At 34.5% G+C, this 27,501-nt stretch overlaps 2 protein-coding genes across 2 annotated transcripts; one reads left to right on the top strand and one right to left on the bottom strand.

The window, feature by feature from the left end:
* Positions 1-1,030: 1,030 nt before the first annotated feature.
* LOC122137942 (cortexin domain-containing 1-like) lies at positions 1,031-2,285 on the top strand. Its single transcript, XM_042727297.1, has one exon. It carries the CDS (start codon positions 1,082-1,084, stop codon positions 1,259-1,261), a length of 180 nt encoding a protein of 59 aa, XP_042583231.1. The 5' UTR covers positions 1,031-1,081; the 3' UTR covers positions 1,262-2,285.
* Positions 2,286-6,922: 4,637 nt separating this feature from the next.
* Positions 6,923-27,278, bottom strand: LOC109062356 (fumarylacetoacetate hydrolase (fumarylacetoacetase)). The gene is made up of 14 exons (XM_042727298.1): positions 26,977-27,278; positions 26,204-26,314; positions 26,002-26,123; positions 25,479-25,528; positions 21,326-21,416; positions 19,535-19,632; positions 17,683-17,735; positions 16,978-17,077; positions 14,683-14,813; positions 9,608-9,683; positions 9,472-9,518; positions 8,654-8,755; positions 7,555-7,672; positions 6,923-7,453 (listed from the first exon to the last, which is right to left on the bottom strand). Exons 1-14 carry the CDS (start codon positions 27,139-27,141, stop codon positions 7,377-7,379), a joined length of 1,341 nt encoding a protein of 446 aa, XP_042583232.1. The 5' UTR covers positions 27,142-27,278; the 3' UTR covers positions 6,923-7,376.
* Positions 27,279-27,501: the final 223 nt, after the last annotated feature.

Here is a 27,501-nt window from a genome sequence, read left to right on the forward strand (position 1 = left end):
CCCTGTTGTCCTCTCACATCAAAATACACTGAAATATTTGTTTTGAATGGTTTTGCACTGTTTTGGCTTGTAACCAGTGCTTGATGCATATTTCATATTTTCAAAATATTTTGTGCATATTTCTCTCCTGATTCAAACGAGATGACTTTTTCACTGGATAAATCAATATTATGGATGAAGGAAGAAACAGTTTCCCTTTTCAGAAGGCTAAAAGCTATACCCAGTATAGAGTCAATTACCAATAGCAGATCTACATCACAGCCAGTCATAATCAAAGGACAGTAAAAATACAATCAATGCTAATAAGAAATGCATTAGCCACAGGTTTTATTTGTTTTTACTTTTTGTGTGCAGACACTAAAATTGACCGAAGCTGCAGCAGATGAACAAAAGAGCAGATATTGACACGCAATCTGCTACTAATCCGATAGGAATCGATCCAACTCGTATCCTTAGATATAAAAATGAGGAAATAAAATCTCAACAAAATTGTACTTGGCATCTTCGTCTGCTGTTTAGGGACTGATCAGCTGTTCCATCAGTGATCTGTACTGCACTAAACATTGCCCTCTAACACAAGAGACTAATGCATGCTTTGTGCTCACTCTTATCATGCATCAGTATCACATAATCCTTCAGAAATATGCAGATTTACTGATGACCATTAATCACAAGATTGTAGTTCTTTGACCATGTATACACAGGAGCTGAATATGATTGTTGGTTTCTTAATTCTACAGTCATATTGACTCCTCTCAGACTCCACGTGGGTGCTGAAAATCTTTCAAAAATGCAGCACGATTGGCCAAAACGTTCAACTGACAAAATCAAACACACTGAAAAATAGCTCAGACAGAATGTAAAACCATGTCTTAAATTAATGGCCCCTTTATACAGATTATTTGTGGTAATTCAAGTTTAAGGTGTACTGAACCTTAAGTCCATTATGGATTTGTTCAGCCAGCTGAGTTTAGTGGACTTTCTGGCAGACATCAATTTACTTCTCTCTCCATCTCCTCATCCACAGATAAGCGATCAGGATGGTAGCAGAGGCCTGGACTGATGCTGACAGACCGAAGCGATGGAGGAGACAACACCAGACCCTGCTTTCGTGGACGTGGACCAGGGTCTGACCCTGACGTGCATCGCCTTCCTCTGTCTGCTGCTGGTGGCAATGATCATCCGCTGTGCCAAAGTCATCATGGACCCCTACAGTGCCATTCCCACCTCCACCTGGGAGGAACAGCACTTAGACGACTAGCAGATCACATTTTTCCAATAACCTCGGCAAATAAACATGCACCTGCATTCAATCAAACCCTAACATCATGTTTCAACCAGTACACAGATGTCTGTTGGATATTTAAGCTGCTAGTCTTCTTCTCACATACAGCATCACTAGCTTTGAAGACGTCATTATGGAAACTGAGTTGAATTCCTCCCAACCAACACTGTATAAAACAAGAAGGCATGAATCCCGAAATGAAGTTGATTTTGACACCCATATCCTCTTTTTTGCTCCTGGCTCCCTGGATGGGCTTCAGTAAAACAAAATCACTCCAAAACGATGCACAAACAAGCCAAAATCAGAGACTTCCAACCACACTTACCTGACGTTCTCACAACCAATGCATCCTGAATTTGTAGTTAAACAAAGGGAGCAAATGCATATTTTTATATTTCATAATGATAAATGAGATACACATTCAAGCAAGGCACGGAAAACATGTCTAGCTACGCAAGTTTGTACGCAAACGAAGCTGCATTTTTAGTGTTGCCACATGGAGGGCTATAGCTGTCTTGTTAATGTCAATTTTCTTTTACACAGTCATGGTGGAGCAACAGTTTGTTAAAAGGCTAGTTAACCGCCAGCATGTTTATTTATGGTTAATTGGCACAGTAATTTGCAGTTAACTCTATCGCCCCCTTGAGTGGCACCACTGCGAATACAATATTTACAACAAGACTGCATACTTGCAATACATTGGTCAAGCATTTACATTTACAGACTTAGACAAAGTATGATCTTAATCGTGATTATGTTTTGCAAGAAGACACAACCTTGACTGAAGGCCTTGTGAAAATGGCTAAAGATGAAAAACACCATAAACTGTTGCATTCATCTTACCGTTGTCTTTACAAGAGCATCTGTCTCTTTCTTTTATCGGCTCTTATACGATCTGATCCCCTGATGTGGTTTGATAATGTTGTCCTTGATGAATTGTACTCATTTGCAGAGAGCTATAGTCTGCATGATATCAAGTGCCTCAGCTGAAGTCATATAAATGAAGTCATGAATGAATGTATCCTTCATTCATGTGAAGGACAAAACAACTAAATCCCAGTGTCCTGTCTGATGAGAAAATGCAAATGTGCAACATGTCTGTTCCTAACCACAATAAAGATAATAGTAATTCGCACCAATGTTTACCAGCAGCGTCACCATCGTAACGTGCATTTCTGATGACTCTGCTCTCTTCTATGAATCCAACGAACTGGTTCACCAAACTGAGCTGAGCGATTCTTCCACAATTCAGCCTTATTATTCGGTGTAAGTGCAATTCAGACACTCGTGAATCAGTACGCGTCGAGTGGAGATACGTTGTTACTGGTTTCTGTGTAGACTTGCGCGTTCACCTCTCTCGTAAACACTACTTGTGCAAATCGGTGGGCGGGGCTAAAAAGGCAGTGATGTCGATCTTCTTCTGCGGAGGCGGTGCTTATCCACACTATTACATCATAGAGTAGAACATTCCAGAAGCTGTTGTTTTGGCAGACTGTCTTCAATATAAGCTGTTTTTAGACTAATGACGTTTTGAGTTCTGAAATGTACAATGATCTCTCATATGTGAAAAGATCAAGGGAATTTTAATTTCTCCATTCATGACCCCTTTAACACAAGGAGAGTCATCAAAACCATCTGTTTGAACGAATTCAAAAGAACCGATTAATTTGTCTATAATGAATCATCCACTGATAGAAAGCCTCACTGACACAGCGAATCAAAGTTCTTACGTCTACAGAACATCTCAAGTCCTTTACCTGTCAAAAAGGTCTTATCTCCGCAACCAGAAGTATTTTTTTTTTAAAAATTTAAAGGTAATGACAAAAAAGCATTACAGTGACAAATTGTACGTGCTCTAAATTCAAAGACAGTAGTATTGAGGAGCTTGACAGCAAGTTATGATCACTTTCATTAAAAACAGATTTATGTTTTTCCTCGCATCACTCCCTCTTTTATCTCATACACTCAGAGGAAGCAGCGCTCAAAATGAGCCGATGATTCAGCACAGCAAAAACATTCGTTGTCCATCATAAGAACCACAAGTTCCCCTCCTCTCAACATGTATATTTATTTCCCACAGTGCAACGTGATCGATCAACCCAAGAATACTTTAGCTTTTCATTTGATATTCAATTCATTTAAATGCTACAAATCATTTTCTTGGCAGTGTGGCCAACATTTTACTTAACTCTTATCAAGGTTTGCATTATAAATGGTTAAGAGGCTTTTTGAAAACAATCACTTTCTTTTAGTTAGTTAGTTGTGCCAGAGTTTGTAGAGTCTGAATACAGCAGAAAGACATTATAGGCCAGGTGGTTCATGATTCAAAGTACATTTTTTAAATGATCAAGCAGCACTTTCAAGGGTTCAATTACGTTCAGTATAATTATTTCAGAGTGCATTTGCTCCTAATGGAATTATTCATCAAATGTAGCACACCATGTTTGCACACCATTTTTTTTTCGCAACAATCTTCAACTTCCAGTATGAAACTAATGGAACATTAAATAATCAAATGAGTTGTTGTTTTGGGATTTGGACACATTGTACTTCAACACGTGTCTAATGCATTAAATTAAAACTGTCGACATAAAATGCACTTTTTACTTTTTGGACATGCATTGATGGATTTTGCATAATAAGACCATTTTTAATTCCTTTTTATCTTTTAGTTAACTTGGAGAGCTACATAACTAAAAGTAAAAATTAAAACAAATAATAATAATAACTATAGACATATTTTGAAAAACAAAAACTGCTACGACTCTAAAATGAAAGTTAAAACAGGAAATATCATATGAAATCTAATTCAAAACATTAACAAAAACTATAATGATACATCAGCTATAATGCAATAACACACATATACATTACAATTTCAAAGGCTGCTCCATTTATGTTTTCTAACATCCAGTTTACTGTATTCCAACTTGATGTCAAGCAGACTTGGCTCTTTCCACACCCTCCCAACAGATTCGACAGATTCCCATCCATCAAACGCTCTATCAGAGCTTTCTCTATAGTGCAGCTGAACTGGCAGAGGTTTCTCAGACTGGCAAACTCCTTTTCTGCAACCTACAGTTATTCATCTTATCTAACCCGAAATCTGTAAAATGTGCTAATTATTATGATTTTAATGATTTTATTTAACATTTTATGTTTATTTCTGTTTTTAATATTAAAATATTATTAAATTTTTCTTCATTGTTTTTTTTTCTTCTGTTAAGCCCAATGCACCCCCTGGCTGTATCTGCAATTTCTTTTAACTAATAAAAATAGTCAAATAAATTAACTACATTAAAATTAACTAAATTAACTACATTAAATTAAAGGGAAGTGAAAGTGATGGAAAGTGAAGCTGAGGACACAGGAAAGACCTATAAATTGGTTTGCCATTAAAACACAAAAATATGAAACTGATATTGTGGTAAAATGTGATATGCATCTCTTTAAAATTGATAGAAACATGAAATGCAATAAGACAATGTACTGCATAGTGCATCCAAAACAAGTCCAGTTTGCAGTATGTGTCACCAAGTATAACATTTGTTAATAGTTGAATTATTTTATTTCCAATCAGTGTTAATGTGTTTACATCGGTCTTCTGGCATTTGTTTGAAAGCTCCGAAATTAGCTGTGTGCTGCTAACTGAACCTTCACACACACACACACACACACACACACACACACACACACACACACACACACACACAGTATAACAGCACTGCCACACAACTCACACAAATCAATACTTATATTAACTTTAGAGACCCAGTAACTTTGGTTTCATAATTCATGAGGGGCAGCTGGATAAAAGCTCTCAATTATGCTAACAGTAATGATGTGCTGCTGTTGAGGGCGATGCACACTAACGTACAAGAGACCAGGTCTCTTATGCTCACCAAAGCTGCATTTATTTGACCAAAAAATACAGTAAAAACTGAAATATTGAGAAATATTATTACAATTTAAAACAACCATTTTACATTTGAATATATTTTCAAATGTAATTTATTTCTGTGATGTTAAAGCTGAATTTTCAGCATCATTACTCCAGTCTTCAGTGTCACATGATCTGTCAGAAATCATTCCAATATGCTGATTTGCTGCTCAAGAAACATTACAGATTCTTCAGTAAATTTAAAAAAAAAAAAATAATTATCTGTGTAGACATGCTATTAGCACCAGTTTTGGTCTGTGTTTTGAAATGCAGTGTGAGAGATAAATGTTTCACGTTTTGTACATTTGCATTTATAATGTACCTCTGCATTGATTAAATGCATCTCCCATGGATTTCATTTCTAACACTCTGATCTACAGACCTGACTTATTAAAGCAGTGCACACACACGCATGCTGTGCTTAGTAATCAACCCTACCTATGAAATTAAACAAACTAAAATGAAAATGAAAACTGATTCAAATCTGCAGGTTTTGTATTAGTTTGGTTCTAGTTAATCTGCATCATTCAGTAGAAGGGATTCTGCCAGGGTTAATTATGTTAAACGGAGCTGACAGCACCACACTTTTATTGATAGCACACACTGTATTCAGAGATTTATCACCTGCTTTTCTCCTTCAGTAACGCTAGAGGTCCATCTGTGAGGACGCCAAGATTCATTGATAAAAGTCTGATCACAGAGGGGGAGAAACACACAGTAAGAGTGAAAGCGAGATACTTCCATCTCTGTCTGCAAACTAACACGAGTGCTCTCACTGTCACACTTACACTGAAGGAGTCGTGGATGGACCATCTGACCTGTGATGACTCAGTGACTCCCAGACAGCCCTCGTGATCTCCACCGCACGGCTCCAAACGCTCCGCACCATCTGTTAGCAGCGCAGGAGATACAATACAAGTGATTCACTGCAGAGGAAGTCTTAATGGAAGGGTCTGTCATGACAACTTATTTATAATAGGTATATTCCATATCATATATTTTATTTTTCACTTTGAGTTGACGGTTTAAATTTGTCTCAGAGTATCCGTACCCTCTGCCCTTACAGGAAATGCACTGTGGTGATACCATGATTAACGGTGATACCGTAAATACTCCAAATACCAAAGATAATGGAGTAAATATCATAGTTAAAAAAACATAGTATTTCTATATCCAAAAATCCAAAAATACCATGGTAAATGTGTGCTAAATGTGCAAAAAGCAAAACATAAAAATAATATAATATATATAAGTAATACCATTGAAGAGGTAACATGCTGAATAAAATTGGTAGTAATGTGCAGGGGAAAAAAGACATCAAAAATAAAAAATACAAATTGCATTATAAATCTATAAATACACATGCAAATAAATAAAAATGTACTTCAATAGTGAATATCTATAAAAACATCATATTTTCATGGTACATGTCCAAAAATGGTATTACCATCATTCATAAATCTCTTTCATAAAATTCTTCATTCAAACCACTAACCTGAAACAGCAACAGAATGTTCAATTTAACGAGCATCTCTAATTACTGTTAAATCTTCTTTCTGACTGTAGGAGTGTCAGTTTATGATACACACATCAGGTCTGTTCAGTCCTCCGTCAGTAATTACAGCATCATTCATTTCAATCAAAGGTCTGAAAGGCTTGATAATGATGCGGTGATGAAAAAGCATGACTTAAAACGGTTTAAAAGCAATGAGTAACTTTATTGAATTATTGTTCAGTAAACACAGAATGACAAAGCGTTGCAAGTGTGTAATTTCTATAAAAACTTGGTCAACTGCAGAAATGAATGACCGTTTTCAAGCATATGGAGGCCCATAATGATGCATTACTATTTTACCTACATATTTTCTTAAGATCACAAAGGTTATCTAAAGAAACATGTTCTTTTACATTTTCCTTCATATTTAATGATATTTAAATGACAATTCGATCAATCCAGATCCACCTCACATTATTTCTTGTTGAATATCCTGTTTCACTCAGAAATGCGCCAGATTATGAAGGTAAAAAGTGCTTTACGTTATTTTGAAAAGACCTCATGCTGTGAATATTAGATAATGAATAATACTGTTTTTGTTTATGGCTGTTGTGTCTGGCTTACAGGAAGGAAGTAGAGACAGACAGAGAGCTGCGTCACTGTTGCAGGGCAGGAAGGATCTTCCCCTCACACAGACCAAACCCCACTCTGTAACCGCTGCCCTCACAATAACCTGCACAGAGAGAGACCATAACCCTTATCACAGAGATCACATTTCCATCAACACACATCTCTGCGACATTAAACAAGCACACACAGACTCTAGAGGCCCACCATAGAGAGTGACCTCGTCCCCATCCTTCAGGAAGGTCCTTGTCTCTCCCTCGCCGAGGTCAATAGTCTTGGATCCCCTCCATGAGAGCTCCAGCATAGAGCCAAAACTCTCGGGATCCTTCATGCACACAGATACAGAGTCAGAACCATTTCATACAGCTCTATACAGAGAAATGTTTGAGAAAATCGTTTTCTGAGGTAAATATGACAAAAAATATTTCTTAATAAATATTTTTTATTAGTAATTATCATTAAAATGAATAATTAATTAATATATTATTAACTGAATTTAACTGATTGAAATGATATAAAATGTAAATATGTCTTCCAGTGCATTTATTTAAAATAATTATTTGATTTTTTTTTTTTTTTACAACAATTAACAGATGGAAATGAATTGAAAAAATAAATGTAGCTTCCATTGTATTTCCTTGAATTGCTTTTTAAAAATATTACTTATTAAATGAACTTAAATGTAATTAAATGTAATAATTAAAGTTAATTATATTATTCACTGTATTTGTCAGATTGAAATAGTTTAAATATAAATGTGTGTTCCAGTTTATTTACCTAAATTAACTATTTATATTTTTATAATTAATAATTACAATTTAATGAAGTTAATTATTATATCATTTACAGAATTGAACAGATAACATACAATTATAAATGTTATTTTCTTAATTAATTGTTTATTATTATTATTTTTTACAGAAGACAAACATTTCTTAATTCATTTAGATTCAAAATATATAGATATTAGATTTGAAATATAAAAAATGGCTTTCAAAGTATTAACCTATATATATATATATATATATATATATATATATATATATATATATATATATAAAAAAACTATTATTAATAATTACAGCTAAATGTATTCATTACTTATATATAATATATTAATCATATTATTTACTAAAATTAACACTGAATTACAAACAAATAAAATACAAATGTGGATTATATTATTTTTGCTTAAATTAAAGGTTTCAGAACTTATCTGACTCGTTAGGCCTTATTCTTAATCACAAGATGGAAGAGTTTTCTTTTTTGAGTGAACTATTTCTTTAACATGTTCTCTCTCACACACCGGTCCGCTGATGGTGCCTGATGCCAGCAGGTCTCCCGGTCTGACATTGCAGCCGTTGACTGTGTGGTGTGCCAGCTGCTGTTTCATGGACCAGTACATGTACTGAGAAGACACACAACATGTTACACATGCCTGCCGTCGGTTCCTAACGAGAAAATGGCTTTCTCTGCATGTGACAATACAGAAAGTCTGGAAATGGAATGAGTTTCTCCCAGAACCGATAACACAAGGAGCCCAACAAAGAGACGGAGGGGAGTTTCACTAAGAATGAATAGCTTTGTTTATTTGCTCTGCACAGTCTGTGTTGTTTTAGTGCCTGATTCACTAATGGAATTATGCAAATTAGGTAATGGCATGAAGTGGCAAATCTAAACTTGCACGGGGCAATTTATGACGAGGCAAACAGACCAGATATAAACAGCAAGAGTGTGTATTTATACACAGAAAACAACACAAAACAATTCCAGTGGGGATAAAATAATCTATATTGGGACCAAAGGGCAATCAGAAAATATTTTTACATTTTTATTTGGTCCAAATTGTCAGTATTTTGTTGTTTCTTGTCCCGGTGTGACCAAACACTTACCATATTTTTCCAGCAATTCTGCACAATTGTGTAGAGTATGTTTATAATTGCCTTCCTCTAGTCTATGCAATCATAGATTTCTTTTTTTTTTTTTTGCTCCATATGTGGTTCATGCTATAGTTTTTCCAGGGAAAATCATGTATAATCATAATGGGTACAGTAAGTTGTCAGTATGAGTTATTTCTGAAACAGCAGTGTGCCATTGCAAAACAAATGCAAATCTATCTCTTACCTTAAAATTGGACTTGCAAATGGTGGCAGCCTCTCGCATCCCCTCACCTGGACAGATGAGAAACAAACGAGACTGAGCGCTTTAACATGCAGCGTATGCATAATGACAGACAGATGTTTCAGATACTGACACACACCTTTCACAGTGACAAAAAGGTTGATGTTGAACATGTAGGGCTCATCATGATGCAAGTATGGAAGAGGCGCAGGGTCCTGAAATGACAATAAAATAACATTAGATAAACCTCACCAGACATTAAGGGCACATCTAAGCCAAAGCCTGAAAATCAAGTCTTCTTGGGTGCAGAAAGGCACATCTGAACTCAATATTTGCATCAAGAGGTCACGGTTTGTCAGGTTCACATAGTCCAGATAGCTTCTGGTATGAGATGCTGGAGCTACATAGTCATCCATGCAGGTAAAAAGCCATTCAAATGTAGATGTGAATCTGACAAAAAATAAACAAGTAAATAAAAATTCATAAAAATAACACCAGTTTTACCTATGCACAATATTTATTTTGATGGCTTTATTTTGTTATTTAATATTTTATATATATATGCCTATAGCTGCCTATAGCTTCCTAGTAACCCTTCAGACCTTGATTAGCTTGTTCAGGTGTGTTTGATTAGGGTTGAAGCAAAACTCAGCAGGGCTGTGCACAACAAAATTTCTAACATTTAAAAAAAAAAAATTGTGAAAAAAAAAAAAATTAAGATAATTTTAAAAACTAATAAAAACTATAATAAAATATCAGTAATGCTAAATTAATTGATGGACATAAGTAAAATGCTGTGTGATGGGAGTTGAAATATGTAAATAAATTCAGGGTTATTTCAGTTGACTACAATTAAAACCAATTAAAAACATTTTGTTACTTGAATTAACTGGAAACATTAACTGGAAAAAACGTTTTATATATATATATATATATATATATACACACATACATACATACAGGTGCATCTCAAAAAAATTACAATATCGTGAAAAATATTTGTTTTTTATATTCAAAAAGTGAAACTTTCATATAGTCTAGATTCATTACATGTAAAGTAAAACATTTCAAAAGTTTTTTTTTTATTCTTTATTTGATGATTAGAGCTTACAGCTCATGAAAGTCAAAAATCCATAATCTCAAAATTTTTGAATATTTCCTAAGATCAATCAAAAAAAAAAAGGATTTGCAAAACAGAAAAGTTCAAGTTCTTTAAAGTGTTTTTTTATGCACTCAATATTTGGTCGGGGCTCCTTTAGCACAAATGACAGCCTCAGTGAGGTGTGGCATGGAAGCGATCAGCCTGTAGCACTGCAGAGGCACTACTTGGTGGATCCACTGTTTCTCATCTTTCTCTTGAAAATATCCCATAGACTCCATATGAGGTTCAGGTCAGGCATGTTGGCTGGCCAATCAATCACAGTAATATCATGGTCAGCAAACCACTTGGAAGTGGGTTTGGCACTGTGGGCAGGTGCTAAAGTCCTGCTGGAAAAGGAAATAAGCATCTCCATAAAGCTTGTCAGCAGATGAAAGCATAAATTGCTTCAAAATTAGGCCTGGGCGATAAAACGATATCGATATTTATCGACGGTACACCTTCATCGATAACGATAGAAAAGAAGTTCGATATAGCGCACAATATGGGCACGTGCTATGAGTGACACAGACAGCACACAAACAGGAACACATGCTGAAATGAGGTGCCTGCCTGTGATGGAGAGATTGTGAATAAAAAAATGTATATTAACGTTAGTCAAATTTAAAATAAAAAATTTGCATTTGCATGCATAAATGGTACAATCATATGTTAGCTGTGCATCAGGGAGAGTCATCAGTGGCGCACGAGATGGGGTGATGATGTAAGTGACGTTGTTGCATTTTATAGTTTTGTTAGTCTGCTGCGTTATTTATTCAAAATATTAGAGAAATATTATAGCTCATTATGTAGAAGATCTTGATTAGGTTAAAACCGAAACCAAGCCATTCACACAGAACGAATACTCAAGGGCATTTTTTAGCTGGACAAATATGACTGCTGCACTCACGTCTCACACAAAAGATGTAGCCTATAGAAAGCCATGCAAAGTTAAAAAGTTAAAACAGTTTAAACTTTGAAAAAAACACATCACAAATTTGTGGTTTATTCCGTTTCACTGTGTCTCATATGTTTTTAAATGTAATCTGTGTAATCGGCTCTTTGTATTAAGCAATGAATTAAAACATGATGCTGTTTTGTCCATAATTGTTTATGCAATTTATGAAATTCTATTTGATTTATGTACGTTAATTTAGACGTTATGCATAGTTATTTCATTGCATTTACAATTTAATGGCCAACATTATTTTGCTCATTGTGTTCTCCTCTGGCCTCAGTAAACAAGCCAAATGTTTCCTTAAGACTTCTTTAATTGCCATATAAAACATAAGAAAGGAGATATTTGATTAAATTTTATTTTGTGTTTGACTGTTAAAACAAAAAATATTTGTTGTTTGTCCTAATAAATTGTGCAAATTACATTGGTTACATTTTTAAAAAAATCTATCGCTCGATGTTTTAAAAAAGGTTATAAAAATGTCAATAATTATCGATACCGAATTATATGAAACGTTATATTGGTGATAATTATTTTTACATTTACATTTACATTTATGCATTTAGCAGACGCTTTTATCCAAAGCGACTTACAGTGCATTCATGCTAACATTTTTTACCTAACATGTGTTCCCCGGGAACACATGGGATTTAAGCTAAATTGCCCAGCCCTATCCAAAATCTCCTGGTAGATGGCTGCATTGACTTTGGACTTGATAAAACACAATGGACCAACACCAGCAGAAGAGACAGCACCCCAAATCATCACTGACTTCAGAAACTTCACAGTGGATTTCTAGCAGCTTGGATTCTGTGCCTCTTCAGTCTTCCTCCAGACCTTGAAATGCTTCCAAATGAAATGCAACATTTACTAATCTGAAAAGAGGACTTTGGAGCACTGACCAACAGTCCAGTACTTTTTTCCTTGGCCCAGGTAAGATGCTTCTTATGTTTTTTCTGTTTCAGAAGTGGCTTGGTAGCCCTTTTCCTGAAGACGTCTGAGCGGGGTGACTCTTGATGCACTGACAGCTTCAGTCCACTCCTTGTGAAAATCTCCCAAGTGTTTAAATTGGCTTTGCTTGACAGTATTTTCAAGCTTGCAGTCATCCCTGTTGCTTGTTCACCTTTGCCTACCCAATTTCTTCCTTCCAGTCAACTTTGCATTTAATATGCTTTGATACAGCACTCTGTGAACAGCCACCCCTTTCAGTAATGACCTTCTGTGAAGGGTGTCAGTGATTGTCTTCTGTACCATTGCCAAGTCAGCAGTCTTCCCCATTATTGTGGTTTCAAAGAACAAGAGATACCGGGAATTTATTCTGTAGGGATGGTCATTTAGTGAAACTCAAATGTAAATATTCTAATATTTTGAGATCCTGGATTTTTGACTTTCATGAGCTGTAAGCTCTAATCATCAAAATTAAAACAAAAAAAACTTTTTAAATGTTTTACTTTACGTTTAATGAATCTAGAATATATGAAAGTTTCACTTTTTGACATAAGTAACAAAAAAATGAACTTTTTCACAAAATTAACATTTTTTGAGATGCACCTGTACATAGATAAAATATAAATATTAAATATTAAAAATAAATATTTATTTTAGCTTGCTGCCAAGACAATTTCTCATTTTTAGTTTAGTTTAGTTTAACTTAATGTAAGATGTATTTTTGTCTCTTTCGCTCACAGTGGCAGCAACTCAAAGACTGGCCTTTAGCACGTCTCATTTCCCGCTTATATGCAAAGTCTGCACTCTGCCGTCTGTGATGATAAAGAGTCCGTTCCACAGAGCTGTGACGAGGCTGTAATGTTGAATAAATTCCCACTCTGACCATCATTTTAAAAGATAATGGGTCTGCAATGGCTGCTCCTGAAGTGCTAATCGGATACTTTGTCCAAAGCCTATGGAGGCAGTGTTTTAAAGGTACCAAAGAGCTTCTACCAAAGGTAGGCATGATTATGCTGCCTTCTAAAGGCACCCATCCATTTAGCATGAAGAAAGGGTATTTGTGTGATACATGGAGCTGCTGCCTGTGTAGAGAGATCCAAATCATTCACTTACAAGGTTTTATTTCGGTACGGATGCTGCCTATATATGTAGTAGACAGCAGGATTTGAAAAAAAAAAGAGATACTACACTGATACTATACACTTCCATTCAAAGTTTTAGGGTTGGTAAGATTTTTTTCTAAGGTTTATGAAATGTTTAGGCTGCATTTATTTGATCAATACCACAGTAAAACTGGAAAAATAGTTAAATATTATACAAATTTCAAATAACTGTTTTCTATTTGAACATGTTTTAAAATTTAATTTATTCCTGTGATGCAAAGCTGAATTTTCAGCATCATTACTCCAGTCGTCAGTGTCACATGATCCTTCAGAAATCATTCTAATATGCTGATTTGCTGCTTAAGAAACATTTATTATTATTATTATTATCAATATTATAACAGTTGTGCTGCTTCATATCTTTGTGTTTTTTTTTCAGGATTCTCTCAACAGAACGTTCAAAAGAATAACATTTATATGAAATATATATTTTTTTGTAACAAAAGTCTTTATTCTTATTCTTGACCAATTTAATGCATCTTTAGAAAACAAAAGTATTATTAAAAATAAAAAATAAAAAACACTGACCCCAAATTGTAGTGTATGTCAAATTAGAGATGCACTAATATTGCAGAGTCTCAATCAGCTGAGAATTAATATTCATGTCATGGCCTATAAAAATTTACTTGTGCATTTAAAGAGAAGGTGCTCTCAAAGCATTACATTTTTTCTATAATCTATCATAATCTGTTCCTGTGAAATGCTAAAGTATGATCTTAAAATAAGTGAAATATATTAAGTTCAAAAGGCCAAAACCTGAGAAATGAAGTTTTCTCAAACAGCATTTAGAGGTTGAAAGGCATCACATACAGTAATGTAGTGCTAGAGTATGATCTTACAATAAACAGGAAACTAGAAAACATCCAATATAAGCTGATACTGATACACATAAAATTTACTGTGCATGCAGTTATTTTTAACACATTTTAAGGAATGCAGTGTGTGAAATTATGTCATCCCATTCCCAAAATATTCACACTCTTACACTTACAATCGACCCAATTTACCTGGAGAGGATTGGGCTCAACAAAGGGCATCAGTGCTTCCATTGGAACGACCCAGGGCGAGATAGTGGTCCCAAAATTCTTGCCCAGGAACGGACCTAATGGAACATACTCCCAAGCCTGGATATCCCGAGCTGCAACATAAAAGAGAAAAAAGACAATGTATAAGTCATGCATTTGCATTGTGGCAGTGCATTTTGCAGGGGGTTGAACTTTCTACAAAACTTTCTTTAAAACATTTGCCCTGCTTTAAATGCATGAGTTCTTGACAACTAGATGCTTTTAAACTATTTTTAAACTTTATCTCTTCTGCTGCTTGCCTGAATCTGGGACGGGATGGATCATTACCTGTGCTATTTTGTCTTATTTAACTAAATTCAATTAGTTTCTTCAAATTAAATGTGCAGTTATTCATTGCACACATCACTACTCAGGCACAAACAGGCTTTGTTCCAAATCCTAGCGAGCGGACTTGATGTCTACATAGATAGAACTTAATGTTAACAATACAATATTCAAATACTTCAGTAAGCATTTACAAATAACACACACACAGATATTGGCCAAATAATACATTAAAAAAAATAGTTTTACCAATGCATTTTGGTAATAAATGAATTTTATTTTTACTATAACAGTTCTCTCATTTTGTTATGTCTCACACCTTTTGACCAAAGAAGGTATCTTTAAACATTTAGGATCAGCCTGTACACTGGAAATGTGCATATGACCCCTTACAATGAGTACTATGTAGTTCACCAGGTTTTGCAACAGTGCAAGATTTGATTTATTTAAGGAATAATTTGCTGCAGTGTAAATTCCCACACTTCACCATAATACATTGCAGTGCAATATACTTTAATTTTCCAAACCAAAATGCACTGGCAAAATAAGACCTATAAAGCTTTTGTCCAGACAAATAAATCCAGTCAAATTAAGGTGAGATTATTGAATTTGAAACCGCAAGCTTTCATAAAGTCTGCAGCCTCACAGCATTGATATTCTTTAGCTGTCTCGCGTCTTTATTTATTCATTGTGTTTTAAATCTATTCATATATCTAGAAATCCCATCCAGACTGATGCATCAGAGTATTTCTCGCAGCATTACGCAGAACAGATGCCAAAGAGACGCCAATACACATCATCAAGACATCATCTCTGCATGAACGCAGACAGTTTCTAGTTTCTACTCCAAACAACACAAGATCTTCTGGAGCTGTACTCGTATAACATACAGATATCTACCCCCTGCATAATTCTGACAGACTCTCGCTAGAAGACATGCAGCATTTCTTAAGGAATGTGTTTCAGATGAGAACTGGGACTTGATCCTGGTGAGAAAGGAACTTTGGAGGAGAAGGAGAGGTCTTCTAAAGAAAAGCAAGGAAGAAAACACTGAATTGAAAGTAAAATATGGAAGGAAGTGGCATTAACAAAACCCATAAGCATTCATGAGACAGTTTGTCATTGAAATAAAAACAAAATTACAAAAGTAAATAAAAAGATATTGGGCATTTTATATGACAAATAAAAATGTTATTAGAACTCAATGCATTTTGGAATTGAATTAAGTTTTTTATATATTATGTACATTTTCTTTGCATTTTCAAAATTATGCAAACTGAAAAGTTAAGCAGATGCTGTGTAAATGGACGCAGCTTGGCATGCACACTTCACCAAGCGTCATCCTCTGCTTCCCCCCAATAAAAGTATTTCTCATTTCCCAAGTCCGCTCAACGGCTCATGAAAATGCAATATGTTTAGTGTGCTCAAGAAGGAGACATTGTAGGTTTAAGAAGAGACAGATCAATAATAAAAATAATTAACAGCGGTTGTTGCTCAGAAATGGCACACTTGTCTGACCGAGAAACACTGCTTAATGACGCCACGTCAGACTCACAGCGCCAGGCTTCTCTGAACTAACTAAACCTTGCAAGATATGATTAAAATTCTCTCAAGTGAATCTGAGATTTATATTAATTTTTCACTATTTTTGTTCAAAGACTTCAAGACAAATGAAAAGCAGATTTATTTATTTATTTATTTGTTAAATGCAGTTTACCTGAAATGTAAAGTACTTAATATGGTTTAATAACCTATCAACTTCTTTACAAAATCCTTCATACCAGTATGGATACATGATAATTCTATTGGATGAAACTCAAACTCATTTTTCTTCCCCTCTCAAATCTCATTTGCTATTTTCACACTTGTTTTGCTATATATAGTTTATATAAGCTTATATAACATCTTATAAGTTGATTTTGAATAACATGCATTGCAAAAGTTAGCTCTCACCACTCCAGTCATTCATAAGCACCATGCCAAAGATGTGCTCGTGAGCCTTCTCCACTGGGATGGGCTCTCCAAGTTTGTTCCCTTTTCCCACGAAGAACGCCTGAAAGACAAACATCATATTCAATATGTAACAACAGTATATCATCCTAATCATCCTTTACAGTTGCAGAGAGAAAATGACAAATAAATTACATTAATACATTTTGGTTATTTCAAAGCCACTGTATACTATATTCATGGAGGAAAAAGTGATAGGGAAAAACAACAAATCTGACTTTATGCATCTAAAAGCATATTTGTTATTGTTTTATGGTTGCATATTAATTCGAATTATTAAATATCAAATATATATATATATATATATATATATATATATATATATATATATATATATATACATATTTGAGATATTGAGATTTAGCGCTTAGTTCTAACCTTGATCATAGAAATGGCAACAGAAAAATGCAGCATTACTGCAAGCAGGAAGTGACAAATTGAGTGCAATTTTGGAAACATTTCCACTGAAAGTACATTTCTTGTAAAGACATTCTCCAGAGTGCATTATGGGAACAACGGGGAAGGACTGAGATCTATAAGTCTTTAGTTCCTTACATCATTGCTACACAGGAGTGGATCAGCAACAACTAACAATAACATGCTCAACTAATAAATTAATGAACTGCATCACATAACACATTAACTCACCATCTCTAACTCTATATCCAGCTGCTTGCTAGGTCCAAAGATAGGCGGTTGAGCTGAAAGAGAAATATAGTTATGAAACAAACATAGATTTACAGCTGTTTTGATGGATTTCACAGCAGAGTTCATTACAGGCTGAATTTGCATAATATTTATAGTCCCCGCTTAAACGTGTATCAAATCAGTTCTCAAGTGAGGCTGTAATAATGAACAGTGTGGGTTTTCTGACCAGTGAAAGCAATCATTTAACGTATGGGAAAATATTATAACAGCCTCATCATTCCAAGCCACATGGAGGTTTTTCATGAAACATGATGCAATTAATCAGCCTGCCACTGCTATGATGTCTATGACGCAAAATAAGCAAATGCACATATTGTTTTTGTCAATGTGCTGACTGTGCCATATGTTAATGCACAACACGTTATTCACACAGAGAACACTTAACTGTGCACTTAACTGCTAAAATAAACTTAAAAATACATACATTTAAATAAATATTTATAAATATATACACTATATAAACATATTTATACTTCAAAATAATTAGTATACTTCAAATGAGATATATATATATATATATATATATATATATATATATATATATATATATATATATATATATATATATATATATATATATTTATATTTATATATATTTTTTTTTAATTATGAACATTTTGCTGTCAATTAAAGTTAATAGTTCACATAAAAAAATTGCTGAACATTTACTCACCCTCAGTTCATCCAAGATGTAAATGAGTTTGTTTCTTCACCGGATTTGGATAAATTTAGCATTAAACCACTGCTAATGTATTTTAGTATGTTACACTAATGGATGCTCTGCAGTGAATGGGTGCCGTCAGAATGAGAGTCCAAACGGTTGATAAAAGCATAACAATAATCCACACCACACAAGTTGAGTTATTTACACTGTTAAAGAGTTGGATTCTCATGCTAAACATGGCCAAAGTTTCAAAAAATGATTTGGATGCAGAACAGAGTTTTTATGTGCCAAATACACTACTTAAGGTTTTGTATAAGTTTTAGAATTGTTTTTGGGATATCGGCTGTTTTCAGAGAAAATATTAAAGCTGTATCTTTCTTTTATAAACAGGATAAAACTAAAGACTCTTTGGAGATATGAAGGATGCAGTACTACTCTATAGGTACTAAAGATCAACATGAGATTGGGTGAAACTGTGTGTGTTATGTCCCCTTTAAACCATTGCTTCTGGCTAAAATATGAGTTCATAATCCATAACAATGCTTCCTCCAGTGAAAATTCTCTGTTCTTTTCTCACATCAATATCCACTCATAAATTTGTTTAGAATTGTTTTGGACTGTTTTTGCTTGTAATCAGTGCTTGATCTGTGCAGATTTCTCTCCTTATTCAGACAAGATGTTTTTTTAACTGGCGAAAGCAAGATTTTGGAAAGGGAACTCTTTTAGCTGAAAACAACAGTTTGAAGTTAAAGACATGCAGCTTTTCACTTGACAAGATGTTAACTGATGGACTGAAATGGTGTGGATTGGCTGTGGATTATTGTGATGTTTTTTATCAGTTGTTTGGACTCTCATTCTGACGGCACCCATTCACTGCAGAGCATCCATTGGTAAGCAAGTGATGGAATGATACATTTCTCCAAATGTGTTCTGATGAAGAAACAAACTCATCTACATTTTGGATGGCTTGATGGTGATTACATTTTTAGCAAATTTTCATTTTTGGTGAACTAGGCACAATCAAACAGAAACAACACAGTTTATTTTTAGTTTTATAAATTCTAAATTTACAGCAGAAGAACTTCTTGTGTTGATGAGTCTGTGGTTTATCCACCATCTTTTGTTTACCTGCGTCTGGTCTCATCTGTCCTCGAGGTCTTCTGATTGGTGTTCTAGAGACCACCACTGATGAAGCTCTCCCATGATACCCCACTGGCAGTCGAAGCCTACAGGACAGGATAATATATTGTTCCCTTTATCACAACACATTATAACTTTCCAGCAGTGCTTTATATGGTGGACTTTTTATCTTTTGGGTGAATTTTGCATCCTTTAAGAGATCCATAAATGGCATTTCTGTCATCATTTACTCCTCCGCATGTTGTCCCAACCCAAACCTGCACGACTTTCTTTGTTCTCCACAACATGAAATAAGATATTAAGAAAAACAGTTAACAACAAATATTGGCTTTGATGGAAAAACATTGAAATGTTGTAATATTTAGCTGCATTTGTGGTTATACATAAAACATATAGCAGATTTAATAAATATTTCAGAGAAAAAATCTTTCTATTCACTCTTAAATCTTATTCTTCACACACACACACACACACACACACACACACACACACACACACACACACACACACACACACACACACACACACACACACATGCTGGGCAATGATTAATCGTGATAAATATATACTGTATGTGTGTGTCTTTAAAAATAAATATACACAGTACACACACATGTATTATATAAACAAAAACTATTAATTTGGATGCGATTAATCATTCATTGCCAAGCACTAATATATATATATATATATATATATATATATATAATATATAAATGAATTACACTTAATTTTTAGTGTAAATGCACACTGATTATCTTAATATTATGCATTTAGCCTTCCACATAAAACTCTTAAAATAGCAAATCATTTAACTATTTATAACAGAGGAATAAAAATATTAAGCATTTATCACATTAAAAAAAAAAAACAAAACAAAACATTGGTTCTCTACCTATTCACTCTGATGCCATTTCTTTACACAATGTTTCAGATATTCTTTTAATGGAGGTAAACGTAAATCATTGTCCTTGTTTTTTAAAGTACTTTTGGCTAGAATAATCCTTAAATTTATAATGTTTTTATGCATAATCATTCAAAATTAACGTAATTATGGTTTAAGTAGAAACTGAAAGTTCATAAAAAAAAAAAAAAAAAAAAAAAAAAAAAAAAACAGCATGCAGGTTTGAAGGCTCATGAGGGTGAGTAAATAGACAGAATTTACACTTCTGGGAGACCTACTTCTTTAATGATTCACTTCAAATCCTACTCCAGAAATCACCCCGACCTCAAAAGCCCAGCTCAGGCCTGCGGCTTCAAGCCCAGTGTAAATCAACTATAGATTTTCCTCCAGACTAATTCGCATTCTTTCCTGATGAAGTGACACGCGTTTGGAAAGGCCGGCTGACAGACTGACTGAGCCGAGGGGAACTTCAGGTAGGCAAGCTGCCGAAATTAAATTTCTGACTAAAATTGTTCTGTCTCCGGGCGAATGACTCCCTCTCTGGGCCTTGTAAGTGAAAATGTGACAAGAAATACAGTTCTGTTTCAGAGGGAAGAGTTATTTCTAAAAGACGTTTTTCACAGCGAGCTAGAAAATGCGCAGGTGCATTATTTAGCCTGACAGGCGTACACTGGGAAAGAATAAAGCGAGTGTTTACGGGAATAACTTACAGGAACTTTGCTGGGTCTTTAAAACTCGTACGTATATGGTTAGTAACTCAAAAGATGAGTGAAATATGAAGTCAGCAGGAGCCAGTGATGAAGCATTTCGGCTGCACGCTTGCTTCGGATGTTAGTATTTAAGATGGTAAGGAATATTAATAGGCTGTCACGTACCAGTTGGGCATCAAGGCATTTTCTTTTCCACGGAACATTATTCCAACGTTGGTGGCATGATCTCTCGATGAGTAAAAGTCTGTGTAGTCGCCTGTTGCAGAGAAGGGAGAATAAAAGATGATGGAAAAAAAACTGGGGGGTTAATGAGGAGTAAACACATGTTATGACAGGAGTGAAAAATCACAAGTTATCTTAACCCTCTGTTTCAGACTTCTGCTCAGGTTTCTGGTGCACTACATTAAAGAAACATCTCAACAAAAAATTAAAGTTCTATAATTATTTCTAGTCATAAATAGCTAATGCTCTCGCTTTGTGTGAGAAAATTGAATTGTTCATTTATGACTGAAACTTCCATTTATTTTAGTTATTCACTGATAACCGCCACCTCCGTTGTTGCTCTCAAATCTTAATGTAATTTTCAGTTTTAATTGGTCATGTGATAGCTGATATCTAATGACATTTGGTATAAATTATGCAAAATACGCAATATTTCTAAAAGTGATTTTAGAGGTCTGGAAGATTATTACTTTTCTGTTTCATGGGGAAAAAAGTTAAAAAGTGTTGGAATGAACAGACAAAATTAAAAAAAAAAGCTAATTATTTATATAAAAATATATACACTACTAGTCAAAAGTTTGGAATAATTACCATTTTTTTGTTTTTGAAATAAGTCTCTTCTGCTCATAAAGGCTGCATTTATTTGATTACAAATACAGTAAAAACAGTGACATATTATTACAATTACAACTGTTTTCTATTTAAATATAGCAAACAAAATAATCAGAAACATTATTAATCATTTAGCATCAATAATAATAATAATAATAACAGCTGCAAATCAGCATATTAGAATGATTTCTGAAGGATCATGTGACACTGAAGACTGGAGTAATGATGCTGGAAATTTAGCTTTGCTCACAGGAATTTTAAATATCCTCAAATAGAAATCAGTTATTTTAAACTGTAATAATATTTTAGTTTTTTATCAAATAAATGCATCCTTGGTGAGCATAAAATACTTATATATATATATATATATATATTATTTATATATATATATATATATATATATAATATATATATATATATATATATATATATATTCAATAATTCACATTTAATTATTCCAAACTTTTGTCTGGTAGTATAGGAATAAATAGAATTTTGGGATGTACTATCCCTGTAACTCCTTCATCAAAACACTATGAAAACCACCTTTCACAAAAGTCTCCAGATTTTCCACATCCTGAAAAAAAATGTTTAGAGCAGAAACATTCCTTCAAGAATCACAAGGTTTTTAACTTGTATTTTATCTGTCCTTATTTATTAATGAAGTGTGCTCATAACACAATTATATGCACAATTACATGCTCAAGCAAGAAAGACCAATCAAGAATTCAGTATTCAAATAAAAATAAATAATTATTATAATTATCATAAACAATTATAAAATATAAATACAAATATATAAAAAATAAGTTTTAATAAAAGCTGGCTGTCTATGCAGTATAGAAATGTGAGTTCGTTTGTTTGTTTGTTTGTTTTTTAAATCAGTGCTACCCTACTAGAGATACTAGAAAAGGTAGTATCCTCACAATTATATTCCTTCTTAGAGAAAAATGGTATCTGTGAGAATTTCCAGTCAGGATTTAGATCGTATCATAGTACTGAGACTGCTCTCATTAGAGTTACAAATGACCTGCTCTTATCATCTGATCATGGTTGTATCTCTCCATTAGTGCTATTGGATCTTAGCGCCGTGTTCGACACTAATGACCACAACATTCTTTTGAATAGACTAGAAAACTTTGTTGGCATTAATGGAAGTGCATAAGCATGGATCAAATCATACTTATATGACTGCCATCAACTGCAGTGAATGAGGAGGTATTATATCGATCCCAATTGCAGTATGGAGTACCTCAAGGTTCAGTACTAGGGCCGTTACTCTTCACGCTTTACATGTTACCCTTGGGAGATACCATCAGGAAACACGGTGTTAGCTTTCACTGTTATGCTGATGATACTCAGCTCTATATTTTTTCACGGCCCGGCGAAACATACCAATTTGAAAAACTAACGGTATGCATAGTCGATATAAAAAACTGGATGACGAGTAATGTTTCTAGCATTTGTGAAACTGCATTTATCCATCTCAAAAATATATCTAAATTACAACCTATGCTTTCAATGTTAAACTCTCAAGGTTAGATTATTGTAATGCTTTATTGGGTGGTTGTTCTGCATGCTTAATAAATAAACTCCATCTGGTCCAAAATGCAGAAGCTAGAGTTTTTACTAGAACCAGGAAGTATGACCATATTAGCCCGGTTCTGTCAACACTGCACTGGCTACCTATTAAACATCGTATAGATTTTAAAATTGCTTGTGTGTGTGGTTTAAATTAAAGTTTAAATTTAAATTAAAGTTGCTTATAAAGCCCTGAATGGCTTAGCATCTCAGTATTTGAATGAGCTCTTATTACATTATAATCCTCCATGTCTGCTGCTTTCTCAAAACTCTGGCAATTTGATAATACTTAGAATTTTAAAATCAACTGTGGGCGGCAGATCATTTTCCTATTTAGCACCCAAACTCTGATATAACCTAACTAACATTTTTCGGGAGGCAGACACACTCTTTCAGTTTAAATCTAGAGTAAAACCCATCTCTTTAACCTGGCTTACACATAACACAATAACACAATTCTAATATTCATATCCGTTAAAGGATTTTTAGGCTGCAGTAATTAGGTCAACCGGAACCGGGAACACTTCCCATAACACCAGATGTACTTGCTACATTGTTAGAAGAATGGCATCTACGCTAATATTAGTCTGTTTCTCTCTTATTCTGAGGTCACCGTAGCCACCAGATCCAGTCTGTATCCAGATCAGATTGTCACTGCAGTCACCCGGATCCAGTACGTATCTAGAACAGATGGTGGATCAGCACCTAGAGAGGACCTCTACAGCCCGAGACCAGCGGAGACCAGCACAACTAGATGAGCCCCAGAGACAGATCCCCAGTAAAGACCTTGTCTCAGACGGCCTTCAGGGCAATACCACAGGAACCAGTTGAGTTCTCTGCACAATGTGACTTTGCTGCAGCCTGGAATTGAGCTGCTGGTTTCATCTGGCCAGAGAAGAACTGGCCCCCCGACTGAGCCTGGTTTCTCCCAAGGTTTTTTCTCCATTCTGTCACCGATAGATTTTTGGTTCCTTGCCGCTGTCGCCTCTGGCTTGCTTAGTTGGGGACACTTCATTTCCAGTGATATCGTTGACTTGATTGCCCAGATACTATTTAAACTGAACTGAGCTGGATGATGACATCACTCAATTCAATGATGAACTGCCTTTAACTGAAAGATGAGTGTTCACTATTGTCATTTTACATTATTGACACACTATTTTCCTAATTAATGCTGTACAGTTGCTTTGACACAATCTGTATTGTTAAAAGCGCTATATAAATAAAGGTGACTTGACCTGACTTGACTAGAGAAAAAGGGCTGTAGTGAAAAAAAAAAGCCTTGGAAAACATCAACACCTATAATGCCCATACTGCAGAACAAACAAAGGCTGTAAATCTTTCATGGCATGAGAGGGTTTCTGAATGGCTCTGACAGCGATAGTTAGTGAACAGTGCACTCTAGTGGTCATTATGAAACAGGACAACCGGACAATTTTAAAGACACTAGTCAAATTCTGAAACCATTGACTGCTTTAAGGACAACCAAAGTGTCGATGTATGTATTATTGACCAGTGCATGTTCTTCCAATGAAAAATGTTTGTCTTTATAATCTTTCATCAAAATGTAATAATCTGCTGGGCCACAACTTTGCATTTGGCAGACATTAGTGATCCCTCTTCACCTCCAGTCTTAATTCTGCTGTATAACACCACTTTTCATGATCCAATCAATTCCTTATTGATAAAATAATAATAATGTCCCACTGTACATTTTTTCTAGATGTATTTACTGTTTCATTCTGAAATATATTAGATAATGGAAGTTAAACTGTGGCAAAACGCACTGTTGACTTTAAATCTATATTGAGGAAAAGTGTTGAAACATGACTTGTATATGAAATATAGTCCTGTGATATGGAAATATGGAGTTTGAAGCTATCTGTTTGACTTTCACACTCACCGATCTCAGCTGGGAGATGCATCATTGCAGAACTCTGCTGAACAAATGCCCTGGAGATCACAAATCACACAAACACACACATACACACAAGATGCCATAATGAACTTTTGTTTAGCTTTCTGATTTTAATAAATAAATAAATAAAATACAACTTTTTTCAGCTTTCTGGTTTAAAAATAAATTAATAATTAATAAATAAAATAATAACAATTAAAACATTCCTTCAGCTTTCTCTTTTAAATCGATAAATTAATGAACTAATTAAAATATAAAATAAATATAAAATAAAGAACTAAAAATAATATTATTACTGTATTAATTATTGTATTATTAATAAATAATAATAATAATAACAATAAATAATGATAAATAAAAAATTATAAATTCATAGTTGCATACTACTATTTAAAATGTTGCATATGTACTGTTCTACATATAGGCTGTATACAGTGCATACTTAGTAATACGCTGTAATAAGTACACTAACGAAATGAAATATCCATATTGTATGAGGGACATTTACCGGCTTCTTAAACTGACATCATCACGCAGTGTGGACTCATCTGCAGCCAGAAGCATCTGGAGGCACTTTCTCGCTTCCCTCCAAACATCATAACCCAGAGCCATAAAAGCATTGAGTGTGGGCTTTGATGAAGAAGGAAAAAAAAAACCATAAGGATGCAAAAGAATCCATAATGTTTAATACAAAACTATATGGACCTCACCTGTTCAAAAACATCTTGATGATGCCCAAGAGCCGGTCCATTGAAAAGATGCTTGATAACACTAAGGTCCAAAATCTGGTCTCCAATGGCAACGCCAATTCTGTGCCTGGGCTGTTATATCCAAACATTTTATATAAGTTAAAATGTATCTTGCTTGAATGTCTTTGGAATTTTTTTTTTTTTTTTTTTTTTTGCTATTACGACAGATGTTCTCCAGCATGATTAAAGATGTTCCAAAAACTTTTACCCCCGGTTTCACAGACAAGGCTTAAGCCTAGTCCTAGACTAAAATGTAAGTCTGAGCTGTTTTAAATGAATGAAACTTGCACTGACTGATCTTAAATAATATCAGTGCCTTTGTTTTGTCTCAAGATGCACACCAGTAAAGTTTTTTCTAAGGCACGTTTATAAAAATTATTTAAATGTCCTAATTGAACTATGGCCTAATCCTGGATTAGCCTAAGCCGTGTCTATGAAACCAGGCCTTAATGTCTTTATATTGACTACTTTAATTTTTTTATTCCTTGTATTATAAACGCTGACAATCGTCCCAATAAAACTTGCGTCAATAAAAGAGTTTCAGAATGCAGATTTTTAATGTGCATTCTGACCTTTGAAACCTTGTGTCCACACAGAATTGCAGTGTTAGTAATAATAACAACATAATTTAGTCATTTTATAAAGCTAAACGCGAACTTATTACATAACAAGACTTAAGTAATTCAGTTCAAACAAACATACTTTCAATCCCAGGAGTGAATACAGTTACTTACATTATCCGGCGTGGAGAAAATGCCGTAAGGCAAGTTGTGATAAGAAAAGTCACTTTTCTCCTCCACTTTTACGAAAGACATTTTGAAGTTGCAGTCGTGCACTGAGATACTTCTCAGAGTAAACAGCAGCGCGAGTAACCTCTTCCAGATGTTCACTTGAGACATATGAAAGTTACCGCCTCACGTGTCGAAGCGGCGAGCCAATCAGAGACGCGCCCTTCTGTCCTCCCTACGCCAAGTACACCTCGTCTATTCGATGTGACTCAGCAGATAAGCACCAACCACAGAACGAGACCCTAACGTTACGGTATGGGTCCAATTACTTTAACTAATTCCTAATGTTCTAGGAACGTTTTGCAACTATGAACATTTTTTTGTTTTCTTTTCTTTTTTTGTGACAACCTAATAAAGCATTGTCTTACGACAGCTTTTTGAAGGACAATAATGAATAATCATTTTTTCCACATAGAATGTATGTTTTACTTGTGTAATTTTTTAAATTCCTAACATCTTAAGAACGTTACT

This window comes from Cyprinus carpio, chromosome B7, assembly GCF_018340385.1.
Source record: "Cyprinus carpio isolate SPL01 chromosome B7, ASM1834038v1, whole genome shotgun sequence".
Lineage (NCBI taxonomy): Eukaryota > Metazoa > Chordata > Actinopteri > Cypriniformes > Cyprinidae > Cyprinus > Cyprinus carpio.

What these genes read in the sequence shown, in the direction of transcription:
- LOC109062356 (XM_042727298.1), bottom strand. Translation starts at nt 27,141, where the DNA reads ATGTCTCAAGTGAACATCTGGAAGAGGTTACTCGCGCTGCTGTTTACT. An exon ending in TTTTCTCCACGCCGGATAAT is followed by an intron (nt 26,315 to 26,976) that starts GTAAGTAACTGT and finishes TGGATATAACAG; the next exon opens with CCCAGGCACAGAATTGGCGT. An exon ending in TTGAGCCCAATCCTCTCCAG is followed by an intron (nt 9,684 to 14,682) that starts GTAAATTGGGTC and finishes TTGTCATTTCAG; the next exon opens with GACCCTGCGCCTCTTCCATA.
- LOC122137942 (XM_042727297.1), top strand. Translation starts at nt 1,082, where the DNA reads ATGGAGGAGACAACACCAGACCCTGCTTTCGTGGACGTGGACCAGGGT.